Source organism: Tachypleus tridentatus, chromosome 6 (assembly GCF_004210375.1).
Source record: "Tachypleus tridentatus isolate NWPU-2018 chromosome 6, ASM421037v1, whole genome shotgun sequence".
NCBI classification, from domain to species: domain Eukaryota; kingdom Metazoa; phylum Arthropoda; class Merostomata; order Xiphosura; family Limulidae; genus Tachypleus; species Tachypleus tridentatus.
In genome coordinates this window covers 83,683,540-83,703,183 of record NC_134830.1, presented here as the reverse complement: position 1 = coordinate 83,703,183, position 19,644 = coordinate 83,683,540, and the positions used below count along the sequence as shown (strand labels likewise).

The 19,644-nt window shown below is 32.8% G+C and overlaps 1 protein-coding gene across 2 annotated transcripts in view; it reads right to left on the bottom strand.

The window, feature by feature from the left end:
* Positions 1–2,432: 2,432 nt before the first annotated feature.
* Positions 2,433–19,644, bottom strand: part of LOC143252930 (uncharacterized) — a 55,448-nt gene continuing 38,236 nt past the window's right edge. For both annotated transcript variants that reach the window (XR_013029249.1, XM_076505821.1), the window contains 3 exons: positions 10,689–10,778; positions 9,646–9,699; positions 2,433–3,409 (listed from right to left, as the gene is read on the bottom strand). Coding sequence is in view for 1 of the 2 variants with exons in the window: in XM_076505821.1 (XP_076361936.1) it covers positions 9,694–9,699; positions 10,689–10,778 (96 nt within the window). In the remaining variant the exon portion in view is untranslated. The remainder of the gene's footprint in view (positions 3,410–9,645; positions 9,700–10,688; positions 10,779–19,644) is intronic.

Genomic DNA, 19,644 nt, shown 5'->3' with positions numbered 1-19,644 from the left:
GGAGCCCAGGAGGAATTTCCCTCTAACCTCCCTTGGCAGTCCAATACCACATAAAAGTAAAAAATCTGGTAAAGTAATGAAACATGTGAATGAGTTAATAATTACATTCAGATAATGAAAAAAAAATAAGAAAATTACTGATTCAATGTCCCCCATGTCATGAAATATTCATGTGTATATAAAATAAGTACATTTAACAACACAATATCATGAAACAAAAAGACAATAATTGTTTTTATATGGATGGATGTACTATTCTCTCATTAAAGTTTAATATATATTCAATAAAATCAATATATCTCACCAGATTACATGCAAAACAAAAAACAAACAAAAAAAAAGATAAGTATTATAGTCCCAGTGAATTTCCTCTACCACCACCACCAAGAAATTCAACCATGATTAATAAGTCTATGACAAAAGGACACATTTAACAAAGAATACACACCATCTATTAATCTAAGGATGTTTATGACTGGTCACGTCTTAAGCCTCAAGTCATTACAGTAAATTCCATACATTAATAATTTATATTTTAATTAAACAGAACTTTAAAGTTTTGCAAACAATCAATTTCCAGAAGTCTTATCCATATATAGATTTCAATCACAAAATAATAAAAAAACATACAATTTGCTTCAATATGCTAAATTTCTAATGCAAATTTTATACAAATTTTACACTTAATTCAAAACTTGGCTATAGCCCACTGGAAATATCTTTTTTACATTTCCTCTTTTATTATCTTCAGTCTCTTAATGGAACACATCTACTATTCATACATTTTCAACAGGATGATATTTACAAATCTTACAACAACTTGATACTTTTTCAGATCAATGGAATATTGACTATTACCTCTTCATTTTAAGAGTATATTTCCAGGAAGGTTAAAACTGTTTGACTAGTTGTTTCAAGTTTATTTTCAGATGTGACACTTATCTCTGTTATTTTGCTGACAATAACTTAAACACGATTCTTCTCAAAGAATACACTCAAGATGCACTCTTTTCTATGCCTGTAATCCAAATACCATGTTGAATCAATACTATCTTAATGGCACTGGTATATTCTGTTATTTCTTTGCTTTTACTAGTAGTCTTCATCAAATCACAGTGGCTGTGAATGTGGTATAAACTAACATATCATATTATTTACATGGTCCGACTAATTTTTAGGCAATTATTTTAAGAAACAAATTTCTTCCTGAAAATAGGACAGTTCTATTCATTCAAATTGACCTTAGACTCTAGAGTATTGATAACCTAGATTTCATCAATGCTGTCCCTCCTTTCTCACTTTTACACTCCAGTTGGGTCATGTTCTTGTCATCTTTTGCTCACTTAGAGTTATGAATATATTACCTCCCATTTAACTTAGTGATAATAAATTCAACTTTACTGTCTTTGACATACAAATGATATTCTCTACTGCAATGTTGCTGTTTACAGTTTAGTGAAAAATTGAACCTTGCTTCAACGTCTGAAATACTTTTAACTTTTCTTTGCATTCCCTAGTAAATTGTACATTACTTCTTGGCTCTATCAGAATAAATTTTCTAGATCACTGCAGTATTCTTTTTAGTTGTTTGGTGAGTTCATTGCCATTTTACAAGTAATCCCACCATTATGAAGACACTTAATAAATTCCAAGAATCCAACTAATTTAAACTTCCTAAAAGTAGTAATTCTCTTTTGTTACATTGTATTAAGAACATTTCCTCTTCAACCAGCAGTTCTGAAGAACTAAACATTTTCTAATGAATCCATGGTTTTCCCAATGCACTTCTGAGTAAGACAACTGAGCAATGCATTTTGCATAAGCAAGTTTAGATAGAATTAATCCTTCCATTTTTATTCAATTTGAAACTTGATTCATTAAAAAATAATGGAATGAAAAAACAGTAGCCAGCAGCTGGTAATTTTTATAATTTTTCTTTACATCTGTATAGTTCTTATAACTCTTCATAATTCCTTCTATTCAAGTGTAAAATCTAGGCCTGATAATTATTTAAATCACATCATTCTTTACCAACTAAAAATAAAAAAACACAGTTAACAAACACAATGGAATAGCACCAAGCCTGTTTTACATAATTTTTCAATTAACTGGTTGGTAGTGTGGATATCTAATAAAACTTTTTGTCTTATAAAATGGATTTTAACTAAGATTTTGTAACTCAGCTAGCTTGGTGAAATCTGATACTGAGCAATAGATCTTATCAGCAACAAAATACAAATGAAATAAATTTCTTACTGGATACACAAAGTAGTCCAGTAAAGAATAAAATAATTTTATCTTGATGTAGTAATTAACATATGTTTTAACTGGATGTCATGTTCTGCCAGCTTAGGCATTCTACTATCTAAAACATTCAGATATTGAAATTTACTATTTCCTTCATATATTTTACACACACAAAGCACATAGTGTTATTTGCAAAATAATCATTTATTTTTTCACAAATGAAACTTAAAAGGATTGGCAGCATTTTCTTGAGATCATTATTAACTTCAGTTTCCTAATAATGAATTATTTTCAAGATGATTAAAATCATAATTTTCCATTTTAACAGAAATAATTACAGTTTACCTATATAAACTATGCAATATAAGAAAATGATCTGCACAAAGTTGTAACTGCATTGTTTAACTGACCTTAAACTACAAAAATATAAAATGGTGTTTAACTCCAGAGATTATATGTTCAGTTTTAGCTTTTACAATTTTTTAAAGTTCTAAATATATTTCTTAAAAAAATGTAGTTAAATGTTAGCCAAAACTATTATCTGCAAAAGTAAAATACATAATTTAAGTGACAGTTTTTTTTTAAATTTTGTGTGTAAAATATTGATGGCTTCAAACCCTTGAAACTATTTTAAGAAATATGTTAAATGTTTTTAAACTTTCTTCAGGTAAACTGATATACAGTAGACAACAAATGAAATGATTACTGCATATACCTTGGGAAAAGTTTCATACTTTACTCACATTATTTAAGAACAAAAAATGCAAATTCTGTAGGAATGTTCCTTTAAATAAGGTTTACCCACTTTCTACTCCTCAAAAGTACCATGTCAAACCACATTTCATACAGTAATACCATATTAATATGAAGATGAACCATTTTTTTTTCTGATTTATGTTAAAAAATCTAAAAACCATTTTAAATACACATTTCCATTTCTTGATACCACCAAAGTTCAAATTAAGAATATATATATATCAAATTTGATATCACCCTTTAAAGCTTATTATTTCAAAAACTACTTATGAAATTATATCTATGAATGTATTATTTGATACAGTAAAATACCAAGTTACAGCTACATTTTATTTTGCACTATACACAGAAGACCTTTTATACAGACTATTACATCTTCCTGTTCCTCTTTTTCTCAAGAAGTCTTCTATAAAAGAAAATACATATTAAAATTTGTGACCTTTAGTTACATGATTTATAGTATACTAGTTCAGCCTAAAGAGAAAGAAATGGCATGATATTATTATAGCAAATATATAAATTCTAATTTTATGATGTATGATTTATCTGCAAAGTTGCACACATAAAAAGAGAAGGAACGTTCAGTAAAACTTTTCAAGAAAGTTCATAAAAATGTGTTATTTTAGTAGTTTAGTGCATCAGTCCAACCCACAATGATAAATGCAGCTATTTTTCATATGATAAAAATATTTTAACCATTACTGAGTGGTTATTATTACAATTATTAAACATTTACACTGGAATGATTTACAATGTTAATATAACAACTGGAGTTTTCAACACATGCTCAACATATTTTTGCTGGCTGACAATTTTTTAACACCTGCTTTATATCATCAGGTGTGAGAACACAATATTAACAGACTGTCTGAAATTCTGAATACGTTTTTCAAGTTAATTTAAAAATGAAATGTGTTTTTTATTATTAATTTAAAAGTAAGAAACATTTTTGTAACTAGTAACACAAGGAAATGTTTAGAGATTTACATATATCATCGGCACAGCATGGCCAAGTGGTTAAGGCTCTTGATTCGTAACCTGTGGATCACAGGTTCAAATTCCCGCCACACGAAACATATTCACCCTTTCAGCCATGGGGCATCATAATGTGATTGTCAATCCCACTATTCATTGGTAAAAGGGTAGCCTAAGAGTTGTAGATGGGTGATGATAACTAACTGCCTTCCCTCTAGTCTTATACTGCTAAATTAGGAATGACTAGCACAGATAGCTAGCCCTTGTGTAGCTTAGTGCAAAATTCCCATAACAAATATATGTCATATTAAGTCACTGCTGAGCTCTCACCATGAAAATATAAAACTTTAGGGCAAAGATTTAAAAAATTCTTCCCTCAAAGTATATTAATTACAAGTTATTTTCTTCTCACTACAAACCTTTTTCACAATGTTATTTTTACCAGGTGAATAATTTGCATGATTTAATTAACAAACAATGTGACATACTTTTAAGTAAGTAACAAATTATATTGATTTGATAAATTATAAAAATTATATTAATATAATTTTTCTACATCAACTGTTTGCTTGCTTCTTCATTCTAATTAGATCAACAAAAACCTTTTAACAGAAGGCCTAGATTACCTGTCTGTGTTGTTTGTGGTAATGACAGGCAATTCATTCTGTAATGAAAATTATCCCAAACAATAAGATCAATCAACTGTCATTAAAATAGTTTCTTGCTACCCATAAAGAAACTTTATCAGACATCATTACCTTTATCAACTCCACTGTTTTATACAGGTCAATGAAGGAAATCTACCAATAATATTTGTATTCATATAAATAACTACTTCATGCTAAAATGAATATAAAACACAAAGAAATAGACAAAATCATAAAATATGACAAAATAACTGAAATTTATTAACCCTACATCTTTCATCAAATTCAGTTTCTCAACACCAGATTTATCAGTTTATTATGTACCAAGGTATTTTGTGCATAAGGAAGTACAACAATGACATTTAGATGACACATTTTAAATTGATGGCAATTTAAACATTATTGAAACATGATCTGTTAACAAATTTTAATGAATTTTATTAATACAATTGTTACTTTTTTATTGTTTTATATTAATAATAGTTGTAACAAATTTTCTCCTACATCACTTACAATATTAAAATGTCACAAAATGAAGTAAAACTAAATTCTATAGTTTTAATTTTTTTAGTACAATGCTGATTTTAGTCCAGAAATGTGGAGTGTTTGGGGTTCAATGCAGAACACTGCAGGCATCAGAGGAGAATCTTCTATTCAGCTCGTTGAGCACCCTGTCTATGATGGCATAGAAGGTGTGTCTCCTGGCACACAAAGAGCAGTAATACAGTGCACAAGTTTCAGTGCATTCAGTACAATGCTATGGGACACGACACATACTTCTGTCTGAATAAAGATGTTGAGTTCTACAGATCTATGTCTCTTTGATGTTAATTGTTAAGCAACAACAACGATTGTGTTTTCCATATTTTATGAATATATGTAGTTAACAATATTGGGGGTGGAGGGGGACTCAACTCATTTTTTGGGGACTCAAGCCCCCCAAGACAAGTACTCATCATCAACTACTTTCAACTCTTGGGTTACTCTCTTACTAACAAACAGTGGTACTGCCCATCACTTTATAATGCATTCACAGCTAAAAAAGCAAGCATGTATGGTATGACAGGATTTGAATCTACAACCCTCAGATTACAAGAGCTCTAACTACCTGGCTATGTTGGGCTTTATAAAAGGAAGGATTAATTATATATAATATTGTTCTGAATAGTTTCTTATTAGTTTTATACATTTCAAATTAACTCTATATTTCTCTTAACATTTTCCTTTGCATTTGCTCAAAAACATACACTTTTAGGTTAAAGTTTGTTAATTAAAGATTTTAAAAAATTTTATACAAAGAATTTGCTCACAAGCTTTATTTCAAACAGATCATGCAGTCAGTAATAATAAAATCAAACTTATTTTTGATTACCATAAAGACCTATTTCAGAATATATAAAAAATGTACATTCAGGTAAATGTGCATAAAATGGAACACTATACATGCTATTACACAACATATAATAAACTGCATAAAAATTTTAGGTACAAAATTTAATAATTTAGGCCATATTCTTTTTTAGGTGTATACACACACACACACAACTTTTTTCTTCACTTCCTCATCACAACTGCATTTAAAGTGCCTTTATTAAATAAACAGAACTAATATTTATATGAAGAAAAATATTTTAAGTTAACATTTCCTTCATCTCAAAATATATTTCTCACAGACACTTACTACTTCATACAATTAAGCTATCTTCACCATGCATCAGCTTTAGAGATTTGCATGCCACTATCCTTCAGGCAACATTCACCTCATTAGCGTGATTCTCATGAACAGCACTGATGCATAAAGAAGTTACTATTGTGCAAAATCACTTCACCAACAGACGTATTGCACCTCCATGTGCAATAACTTCCTCTATGCTATTGCTCTTGTGAATCATCATTCTTTAATGAAGTAAGGAATACTAAGGTACAATGGAAGTGGGGAAGAAGAGCAGAAATGTGTGTGAAAAGGTATCTATCATAAACGTATTTTCAAGTAAGGAAAATGTTAACTTTTGAGACTATACATACTTCTGCACACAGTTAAGCTAGAATCCTAAAATAAAATGGTTTGTTTGTTTTTGAATTTCGCACAAAGCTACTCGAGGGCTATCTGTGCTAGCCGTCCCTAATTTAGTAGTGTAAGATTAGAGGGAAGGCAGCTAGTCATCACCACCCACCGCCAACTCTTGGGCTACTCTTTTACCAATGAATAGTGGGATTGACCGTTACATTATAACGCCCCCATGGCTGAAAGGGCGAGCATGTTTAGCACGAATGGGGATGTGAACCCGCTACCCTCAATTACGAGTCGCACGCCTTAACACACTTGGCCATGCCGGGCCAAATAAAATGGTGGAGGGGCCAGTGCAAAGATTTACCTAAATGAGTTTCTTTCAGAAAGCACTTAAAAAACCCCCATAGATTACAACTCCCAATGGCAAGAGCTCCATGGGGTACACATGTGAAAGACTGCATCTTATCTCTTCTTTGCACATGAAAAAGAGAGGAAGAGGCAAACAAACTTCTGTATATCAGACATGGATAGAATAAAAACACGGCCATCAGAGTACTTTCACACGAGAGGCCAGAGAGCTAATATGTGTAGCATGGTTGGAAAGCATTTAGACTGTACCTTGTGCTTCCTTCAACTGGTATTCAGACTATTGGACCAACACCTACAGTGGGAGGATGGCATGGAATTCATGCCACAGAGTGTGGAATGATATTTGTGCATACCTTAACAGATATCAGCTATAGGACATGAGCATGACTTGTTTGTGTGTGCTCTATTCAACTCAACTTGACTCTATTGAACAGACACAGCTGCAGAAGGAGAGTACAATAAAATGACATGTGCTACACAGTTACAGGCTGCAAATCTTGTAATGTGTTTGCCTCAACTCCATGATACAAACCTGTGCCATAGGTGTAGGATACATGTGGCATGTTGTAAATATAGTTATATGATAGGTGATCTTCACTATGTTGACAGCATTACCATCACCCCAATGAATGGCACCTTATGTTCGAGACGAAGTAGTCAGGTTCCAATCAGTGAGGATTCTCCATTGTCCATCACCCTAGTTATGAACTGGTAAGTAAAAGAGATAAAAATTAATGGTGGGGAGACCCAGAGAAATGTCTGGATCTCCATTAATCCTGTTTTTGCTGTAAAGGTCTTTTACTGGAGACAGTGCAATGTCCTATCATGTATCTCTATTTTGAAAAGCCAGAGAATCAGGCAGAGCACCCCTTGGTTCTGGCGTTTTTTCCACAATAGTCCATAGAAAAGGTAAAGAAAAGATCAGATAGTAGTCAGATATATAACTATACCACAAGAATACCCCATGTGATGTTGTAGAACATCCCATCTCACAGTGGGGATATATGGAGTCTGGGAGAATGTATGAAGACTTTCTGTTACTGTGGATTAAATGCAGAATTTTGGGAAATAAGTATACTCTAAAATGCACCACCAGCCAACTGGACAGATCCTATGAGTGAATGTTGTAATAAATAATTGAAAGAGACTCACTCTGTCATGAATTTCTCCATGTGACTTTCTTTCAGGCTGTTGTAGGTAAAAAGTTCCAAAAATTATTTCTTTTGTCTCAAATCTCAGAAGGAAAAGTAAGTGAAAAATGTTGTTTCAAAAATATTATTATTTTTAACCCAAATACAGTTTAGTTAGTAAGCCTGTTAAATTAAAGTTTTACAATACTGATAGAGTAATTTATAATTTTTCCTTATTTGAAAATGCACATATAAAACTTAGTTATTTGTTTTACATCCTTCACATGTGAAACTTAGCAAGGCTTTGCATGCAAGGTACAAACTTTTTTGCAACCATTAGTTGTAGACATCATTGCTTTCCACATTTCTTTTACTGTTATATGTTTTAAAGAAACAGCTAAAATTTAAGAACTTAATTGTAAACAGTAAAAATTTTTACTTAAGTAATGTATTGTAACTAAACTATGAGTGTATTTTACAAAGCACTGGCCCAATACAACAAAGCCAGAACAGCCTATTATGCAAAGACCAGTTTTATACAATTAGACCTGGCATCATGAATGCATTTGCCTGAGTCACAGAAACTTCTATAATGTCAGTCAGACACTGCTGAAAAGTCAATAAAACAAAAATAATAAATACATTTAGATGTATAATTTTATGAGATTTAAGCTATTTAGACTAAACATTTGTGGTCTTATTTTATAATCTATACTCATTCTAGAATGGAAAAAAGTATTATTTATGTTTATATAATTTTTTATGGTGGTTACGAGATTATTAAAACTAACCAAACCTGCACAGAGATACCATAGTCAAAAATAACAGATAAAATATAAAGTTTTATTTTCTAAAAAAAAAGTTTGATAATTATCTGAAGGTTAATAGGTTATAAAGATTTTGCATGTGAAAATTTTCTGATGCATAAAAGTGATTTTAATTTTAAAATCAAAATTACTGAGCATGTGGTATAGTCAACATTTGAAAAGAAGAAATACATGAGCTGATCATTACTTAAAACATAATTAAAAAAAACAAACAAACCTGATACTTTTGTATACAAAAGCCTTGTAACATTCACTTACCTGCTATAGTCCAAGCTATGGTTTACTTTATCTTCTTATACAGACTTATTTGTTCAAATACAATACAGTATTGTTGAGTGTGGGTTAAGGTATGGCAAGTAATCTTAAATTCTTAGTTCTGTTTATGATTTTCCCAAGGAACTGTGGTCTTATAGTTTTAAAGGATATTAATACACAAATTTTCTCTTGCTATTGTGTAATTCCAAGTTTTTAGGCATAACATTTCAAGTCTTCAATCCTACCACGAGCATTTATAAGACTATGTGTTTTAATGTCTTTCTGTTCTTTTCTTGATCAGTTTCAAAGAATACAAATACAAGCAAAATATGGCAGGAAACAAGCTATAGAGCACAGGATTATAAATTGTAATGTTTAAAGTAACTTTTATAATTTAGATAGATATTATAATAAAAATTATTTCCTACCCACTGACTGTAGCAGTTTTACAAAGAGCAGGAACTTGAAGAGCTAGGTTACTTCTATAAGGAGAAATATGAAAAAAAAAAGTTCTTTCAGGTGTAGCATTGGCTATAAAACTTTTAATCATTCCAGTTAGTTCAGTTACAAAGTCCTAATTGTAAACATTCTTTGTTTCTCACTTGGAAAATTCTGAGTACATTTAGTCAATAAAACTAAAAAGATATCTAAGTTTGCAATTTTGAACACACACACACACACACACATAAATATTAAATATTTTAAGGTGATAATAAACAAAAGAAATATAAGGAGTTTTATTTTTATCAATTACACACTCATTCAGTTTTTACTTATAAGTTTTAATCTTATGGAAATAAATTATTTAACTAACTTTAATAAATCATAAAAAAGACTCAATATATCATTAACTGTAATTTTATAGAAGTATATAATACATAAGAAGGTTATTTCATTCTTTAAAATCTGATAAACTGACATAGAATGTACATCACAACAATATTTTTGTTTCATCTTATGCCCCATCAAGTATGCTCTTTATTGTATACAAAGAATAACAATCAGAATAACATAACACAACAATTTCAGCCATAGAAGCTGTAGTTCTTAATTTATGTTTTTCCTATTACAGAACTAGTACGTTAGTTTGGTTTCTTCTCAAAATCAAATGAAATAAACTTTATGATTATAACCATTTAAATATTTTAGACTCAAAACATAAACAATAATAAGCACCAAGAGACAACTGATTCAATAAGTGTGATAAGATAAATGAAAATTTATTATATATTGTAAAAGTACAAGCACAGTGCTTTAATGTAGATTAATTTTACTTCATTCTCTTGTCTATTATAATAAAAGCCTTTGTTAGTATCCAAAAAATCAAAGCACAAGTCTTATTGTAATTCAAGAATTACTACATACAAAAGAATACGTGAAAAAAACTTGAAACAAAGATATAAAGGCTATAAATTATCAATTTTAATAACTATCTTATATCCATCCAGAACAACATAAAATGCAACTTTACCATTGATTGACGAGCTTCTTCTCTAGTTAGTATTTGCTGGGTTTGGTCTTCACTAAATCGCAGCACAGCTGATATTACTTTAGCCAAAATCTAAATATATAAGAGTGAGACAGAGAGAAAAAATGTAATTTAAGATCATTATGACAGTAAAGACTTTATTTATATATATACGTATTTTTTGACAACTAAAATCAAGTAAGATCACAGTAAGAAATCATAATATAAATTTTATTAAACCTTCACTGTAACAAAACTGGTAAGTTACAATTTGTTTTCTCTTAACTCAACAATTAAATGTAAAATATAATACTGACATACAGCATTAACATCAACATTTTATTTTCTGTCTAAACAATTAACTGGTAACTTTCAATATATTAATTTTCATGCAAGAAACTCATCATTCTGAACGTGTGAAAAAGAATATTAGCAGTTTCCACATACTAATTTAAAGTGTGAGAATTTGTTTGTTGTTAAACATAAAGCTACACAATAGACTATCTGTGCTCTTCAAAACATGGGTATTAAAACCTGGTTTCTAGTGTTATAAGTCTACAGACATATCACTGTGCCACTTAGGGGTGGTTTGAGAGGTGAATATTTATAAACCTATGAAAATATCACCAGAACGTTTCCACATATTCTATGACCAGTCTTGTGCATACATTTCATAAAGTAAGAACTTAACATCTAAGAATGTCCAATAATTTACTGTCTAAAGGTAAAAGTTATATATATATATAATTAAAAACTCTGAAATTTTTTATTTATTACAGTTTTTCCACAAATCTTATCCTTAATATACAGTTTATAACCTCTATCAATAACCATATATTTTCAATAATTCAGTTCAAACGTAATATCTTCATTATGTGAAAAGACCTCAATGGTCCCATGAGCAAATGATGAAAAAGAAGACAAATTTTGACATGAATTTGTGTGTGGCAGTATAGCAATCGAGAACAACTTCATGTGGAGTGATGCAGATAGAAAGCCCCTATTTTTACTAAATTCCATTTCCAAAGTGAATTGTATTGTGGGGCAGATAGAATTATCAGAAATATAATCAAGGGCAAAAGGAGTAAAACTGTAAAATCTAAAGCAAAAGTATACTATCTGCATTAAAATTACCTGTGAATATACACACACTGTTATGGAACACATTTGAAGCACTGAGTTGGTGGAAATAGAAAAAAAGTAAGATTGAAATGTAAGAATAACCATACTGTGCTTAAACATTGGTACTGAAATATAATTTTTTGCAAGATAAGCTTCAAACTTATTGTTAAGTAAACATAGGGCAAGGGAAGAAGTAAATCTTTCAAAACCTTAATCTTGCTATGGTACATATACATATAAAAAGAAAAAATAAATATATATATATATATATTTAGGAAAATTACATATAATGTAGGAATAATAATTTTTCTCACAAGTATTATTCATACCAGAACTATCTCACCATAAAACAAAGTGAGATGCAGTGATGTCGAGAAAATCCACTTGTAGAGATATATATATGTAAAAACGGCTCCTCTATGTAAAATATTTTCTCAACCCAAATGAGCCTTTCTTACATATATAAGTGAGATGCAATATATGCTAAAAATTTTTATTCAAAACAATCTAGTACAAAATTGATAAAAACATCTGAAATGCAAGCAGAGTTGGTTTTGTATCATACAGATCTTAACACTTACAAGTTTGATTACTAAATGTAGATAAATAATATGAAATCACAAAAAGTAATGGAAATACTTGCAGCATTTACTCCTTTAGGGTTTTTTACTTTAGCTAAAAAGTAAACAAGTCAAATAAGGTATCCTTTAAGAAAAATAAACATTTTTTATGCTTATAGTTTGCAGATGCAAATCAGGTTTTGTATGCATAAGACAGCTAGTATGGGTATTAAAACATTAATTAAAATAACGTACAGTCTTAATACCCATACTAGCTGTCTTATGAATAAATTACTACTTCAAGTGGGTTTTTCCTCACTATGGGAAATCAAGTTTTCTTAAAACTGAAGGAGCTACAAAGTAATTATTAAGGGTGGCATGGAACTGCATAGTCCAAACTGATCAGTGATAATGGAAAAATAGAATTAAATTATATTATTTACAACCTGATTTCAATAACAAATTCATATTGATGAAAAAATACTTTTCTTTGAAGTTATTTTCTGATCAAGCTTTCTACACTGTGTTTCAATTACATGATTTTATGAAGGTAGGTAGTTATTCAATGTTTATTGGCACAAAGCTACAAGGCTATCTGTGCCGAGACAAGATGTGGTACATTATAGGTATAGGGCAATTGAGGTAAAAAGCAAAATATATAAAATTAGGAACTGCCAGGAATACTGAAGCAAGAAGATCGAAATTGCAGTCAGTCACCCTTTCCAGTCCTGGGTTTAAGTCAAAATAAAAATTGAAATGTGTTAAAGCAATCGTGTAAAAAAATTAAAATGTGTAAAATAAATCATGCTAAAACACTATATAGTTCAATAAAAAACCTTAAATTAAGTGTAAAAGACTAATGGCTCTTCAAAATGTAAAAACATGAGTGAGATCAGCAGTATCACCTATAACATGGGCCAAAGTCAAGGGCAAACCCACCTTACAAATATCTTTAAAATGGTGTCGTTGTGCTAGGTTGTAACAATGGCATGATAATAAAATGTGGATGATTGTGATCTGAGTGCCACATAGACCACACATTGGTGCAGCAGTTCCAGATAAAAGAAAGTGGTGGGTTAAAAAAAATGTGACCAATGTGTTGCCTTCTCAAAACAACCTTCTCTCTTTGATTTTTACAGAAGCAAGAGGACCAAAGACCAAGAGAAGGTCTGATTTGAAAAAAGCTTGTTATTGTGGTGCTCATTCCAAGTTGCCTGCCATCTAGTGTACAGTCTGGATTTGATAACTGGACCATAGTCTGTGTAATGGAATGGGTACTGGGATGATAGATCCAGAAGAGAGAGGCTTTGCAGCTCTGTCGGCCAGCTCATTCCCACAAATACCAACATGACCTGGTATCCAAAAGAATTGGAGGGAGAAAGATGAGAGAGAAAGATGGGCAATTGTTTTCAATATTGATGAGAAAAGGATGGTGACTATCATGGAATGATTCCAGGGCTAATAGACAGCTGAACCCGTATATATTGTACAATTTGTATATTGCATTATTTCATGATTTAGGGCAAGAGAGATGGCATACAATTTGGCAGTGAAAACAGAAACTGTAAAGGGGAGTCTGTGTGCTGCAATCAAACTGTCACAAACCATGGCTGAGCCCACTGAGTTACCTGATTTGGAACCATCTGTATATATAGGAATGGATGAATCATATGAGATGTTCAGCAGAGAAAGAGCGATATTTCCAATCGGGTGTATCTGCTTTTCTCAGATGACTCAAAGATAGGTTACAATTGGGGACAGTAATTTGACATGGTGGAATAGGCTGATTTGAAGAAACTGTAATGTTGTTCAAGGATAAATCCAAATCTTTTAATTGCACCTGGATACGGAGACTAAAAGAAACAATGGCAGATTTTCTGTTATTAAAAATTGTGGTCCATTGTGGTTGGAAAACACAACTCCAGGTAGAATGCTGTGGTAAGGATTGAACTTTGGAAGCATACATTAGAGATAGTTGCAAATGGCAAATATATAGAGGGGTTCATGAGACTCCACATACAAACTTTGCACAGGAGAAGTACAAAAGCTCCAATGCAAAGCCAAAGCCCCTGGTGATGGACAGAATCAAACATTTTCAGTGCTGAGGTTTTGGAAAAACCATAGACCACAGACCCATAGGCAAGTCTGGATCGAACAAGGGCACGATAAATTTTGAGCATGGAGTATCGATCTGCTCCCCAAGAAGTAGAAGAGAGGTCATGTTGAATGTTCGATGCTTTTAGACATTTGATACGAAGTTGCTTGATGTGCGATATAAAATTTAATTTACAATCAAATATAAAACCTAAGAACTTTGCCTCAGGGATGACAGGAAGTACAACATTATCAAAACGGAGTTCTGGATCTGGATGGATTCTCCATTTGCAGTAGAAATGTATACAAACAGTTTTAGAGAGTGAAAGTTTAAAACTATTTGCCGTGGTCCACTTCAGTATCTGAATGATTGCAGTTTGTAGATGCCGTTCAATAAACCTCATTTTTGATGACTGACATGAGATGTGAAAGTCATCAACAAAAAGACCGTATACAACTGTAAGGGGTAGCTGTTCAGTAATGGCATTGATCTTTATAATGAAAAGTGTGACACTCAGAATACAGCCCTGAGGGACTCCAAGTTCCTGTGGGAAAAAATGTGAAAGTGTTGAGCCCACACAAACTTGGAATTGGTGCTTCATTAAGAATTGCTGGATGAAAAGGGGTAAGTTTCCATGCAATACATGTGAGTGAAGGTCTCGTAAGATGCCATATCTCTATGTTGTACTGTAAGCTTTTTCTAAATAAAAAAAAAACAGTAAAAAGATGTTGTCACCTTAAAAAGCTTCACTGATTGATGTTTCAAGGCGTATTAAGTGGTCTATCATAGAGCATTGTCTATGGAGTCCACACTAAGTAAGTGAGAGAAGGTTGTTTGATTCAAGAAAGCATACAAGGCGGGCATTGATTATTCTCTCCAAGTTCTTACTGAGTCAACTTATCAAAGCAACAGTGACTTGAACAATGAAGTTATAATTTCTTTAGACTTGTATTCGCTATTTCTATAGGTATAACCTAAAATTCTATTTTCCCTACAACTAGCAACAACACATTGCTTGAATGGCATAAGAGACTGATTAACCATTACGCCAAGATACTTTTCTTTCATGATACGTTTAAAGTTACTTCATTCAAATTATAATAACCAATGGGTCGGGAATTTGAAGGAATTGTTGGATCCTTCCAAGGTTTAAGAATAGGGAGTATGATAGCTTGTCGCCAAAAATCTGGATAAACATTTTCCTGCCATGTACAATTAAAGACAGCTAGGAGAATAGTAAGAGAGTTCTGGGAAAGGTGGCATAACATCTCATAATGTATATTATTAGGTCCGACAGATGTATTGCCAGACTGATGAATAGCAAGTTTGAGTTCCATCAGTGTAAGAGGGCAATTGTAGTCATAGGAATGGTCAGTTGAAAAGGAAAGAGGCAGATGCTCTGCCTGTGTTTTAATGGCTAAAAAGGAAGGGGATAAGTTCGAAGAGCTAGATACACGAGAGAAGAAGTTCCCAAGAGTATTGGCAATGCTCTGTGCATCTGCAACTTCATAGCCATCAGATATTAAGACAGAGAGGGGGCAGAAGCATATCTTCCACTCACTCTCCAGATCTTATCCCATATAACTTTTTTGCTGGTGGTTGAAGAAATGCTGGAGGTGTATTTAACCTGAGATTCCTTCTGGCTTTGACATAAAACTTGCTGAGCATGTGCACAGGCTTGCTGAAATGCAATGAGGTTTGAGAGCGTAGGGTATCTTCAAATTTATCCCAAATACGCTTCTGAGTTTTATGTTGTATAGAACAGGCAAAATTCCACCAAGGGCGGGGATGCCATAGGGAATATGTTGAGGTTTTAGGAATGCATCGAGTAGCAGCTTGTATAATACTGTTGGTTACTGCTGCTATACAATCATATATGGATGATTTACATAAGATGGCAGGATCATTTTCCATGAGAGTAGTGAAAGAAGGCCAGTTGGCCTGGACCAACTTCCACCAAGGTACATGGGTTGGTGGTACTGATCACGGCCAATCTCTTGTAAGATGATGGGAAAATGATTACTACCTCGTGGATTAATGGCAACCTCCCAGGAAAAGCAAGCGAGTAGTGAAGGGGAACAGACAGAAAGATTTATAGCTGTAAATGACTGAGTAGGTGCATGAAAATATGTGTAAGAGCCAGTATTGAATAAAGCCAGGTTGTGGTTCAGGAGCATATGCTCTATGGCACACCCTCTCATATTAATACAAGAAACACCCCACAGGGATTTATGCCCATTGAAATCTACCAAAATTAAAAAGAGAGTATGCAGTTGCTCAATGAGGGTATTGAGGTCTGATTGATTATAATGCATTTCAGGTATAAGATGTAGAGAGCAAATAGTGATGGTACAACCCAAGGAGACATGGATGGCTACAGCCTCCAAGGGTGTGGTCAATTACAGGGAATGGGTGGGCAAATTCTGATCAACCAGCAATGCAACACCCCCATGTCCCCATCCTACACATAGCCTGTCATTCCGGTATAATGAACAGTGGCAGATAGTAACTGTATTTGTAGGCTGTAGAAATGTTTCCTGCAAAGAAAGACATATGGGATGATAAAAGTCAATCAGATCTTTGATATCAGTCACATTTGATTGGAAACCTCGACAGTTCCATTGGATTAGTGTGGCCATGTGTAATTATTTCAGAGGAGAAGACGGTAGAGTCCTTCTGCTTATGACTGCGTTTTTTTTTTCTTTATTGGATGTGGGTCTATCGCCCTCTATGGATCCTGCTCTAGCTCAAATAATTGAGTCTGAATTTATCGGTACAGTACTAATGATTGAGGGCACAGATAAGTTGTTTGTTTAATTTTTGGGGTATCAAGAGAGGGAGACCCCATGGAAACATCTCGACTAGAAGAAGGTGAAGTTCGGCAATGACTTGAATGTGTGGTCAGGACAGAGATGGAAGGAGACACTGATTCATGAACTGTATTGATTTTGGGAAGCGTTTCATTAAGATTTGCTGGTGAGGATTGTGTAGGGGATAGGGTAAAGTCTGTTTGGACTCCTACTGTAGAAGTAGAATGGGTTACAGCAGCATAAGTTCTGGTTGGAATAGATAATAATAATTTTCGAGCCTCTGTGTAAGTGAGATTATTAACTGTCTTGAGATGTTGTACTTGTTTTTCTTCTACCCATTTAGGGCAAGAGGTAAAATAAGAAGGATGCGTACCATTACAGTTTATACAATGTAGTTCGAGTTGGCATTCGGTGGCATTATGGTTTTTACCACCATAATGGGCACAGGTCAAGGATCACGGCAAGATTGTTTTGAATGACCAAATTGTTGACAATGTAAAAATTGTACAGGATTTGGAATATCAGGTCGCACCTTACAATTCAGATATCCTGCTTTTATTGTGGTACAGTAAATGTTAGTATTAGAACATTTGCTGGTTCCAGAATTCCATCTTTTTGAGTGAAGAATCGGTGTACTGCTGTGACACCTTGGCTGGTGAGACCTGCAGGATCTCCGATTTGGGGACAGTCCTTAAAGTGGAATGAGGAGTAACTTCAATGGGTATGTACCCCGAGGCCTTTGATGTCAGGAGGAGTTTGGAATGCTGTAATGAAGATGTTTCCACTAAGATGTCTCCTGAATGTAGCTTTTTTATCAATATAGGGGAGCCAGCAAGCCCTTCTGAATAAAAAATGGGAACATCTGCCCTAGAGGTTTGTCACTTAAGAAATGCATAATCAGGAATTGCAGGACAGATTCAAGTGGTGAGTTAGGCTGTACAGATTCATCAATGCCTGGTCATTTTCCAGTAGTCAGGTTTTTTCGATGGTTTCAAGTTGTATTTTTTTTTGTTTTAGGACTATCCATAATAGATGTAAAATTTTTCAGTGTCCACTGACCCCACCCACCATGGAGCCCTACAAGGGGACGCACTACAGTGCCTTAAGGGCACTGCAGTGACGCCAGGGTTTCATGAGCATTATACCCGAACACCAGTGTCAGACACTACGTCCACAACACCCATTGTGAATGTCCTTTGCTGGTACTCAGTTTGAATGAACCTGGGGGGGCCACCCCAAGACTGCCCATTTACAATAATTCAATGCCAAAGTGGTGAGTTGGAATGGGAACCCTAACCCACCAGGATTCTCTCTTCCCCTTCACGGGTTACCACACACAGCAAACACGTACCACATACAGGATTTTCACATCAAGGGGATTTTATGAAGGAACACAGAAGCTAAGATCAATTGTAACAGCAGAATCAACTCTTTGAATTCAAATAGCTACAGGTAGTATAAAGCTCAATTTTCCAAATTAAACAAACTTTATAAATTTGCTTTCTTTCCATGAAAAAAAATCAAAACGTTGATAATTTTGTCTATCATTTACTTATGTCAGATTATTGTAAACCACTATCTTTCCACATCATGTAATAAGTAAATATTTTGCCAAAATACTTCACACACAGTTGATTATTTCAAATATTCATGCTAATCTACACCTGGGAATTGGAAAAATTAAAATTTATTGTAAAGTATTAGAAGCTCTTCAAAACTACAAGATTACATTTCTGCTAGTATCACTGACCCAAACTTCTACATTTCTGAAGAAATTCAAATATGCTTATAATGCTGATGCTAGTTATCTCTAATTTCAAACCTACAGACTAAAAAGAAAATGAATAGTCAACAGAAATCATTAAGAACTATTTGACAATTCTAACAGAAAATCACTCTTATAATTCACCCATGCCTCCCCACACACATACACAGAAGTTCAGTACTATGCAGTAAATATATGAAATACTCAATGCAATTCCCATGTTGTAAGAGTTATCATTCTTTTAAAAACACTATTTCATTTTAATTGCCTTAGTCCTAAGTCATTTCTAATGCTCATGCAACTAAATAGTTTCCCTTTCGTGGAAGATATAACAAATAATCATCGGCTCATATCATGTGACATAATACAATTAATACTATAAATAAAAATATAGACCTTAAAAATAACATAAACTTACTGGCTCATTTATTTAAAAGTTAGCAAATATTTACTGTAGCTATTTACAGATCTTAGATGAGCAGCTTTTAAAAACACATTACAATACTGTTTTTGTTCAGTTTCTTTAGGTCCTAATAAAGATTAATTTGTTAAAACTTGACCAAATAATTATTTTTCCTTTCCAGCAACTTTGTCCATTTGTTTGTAT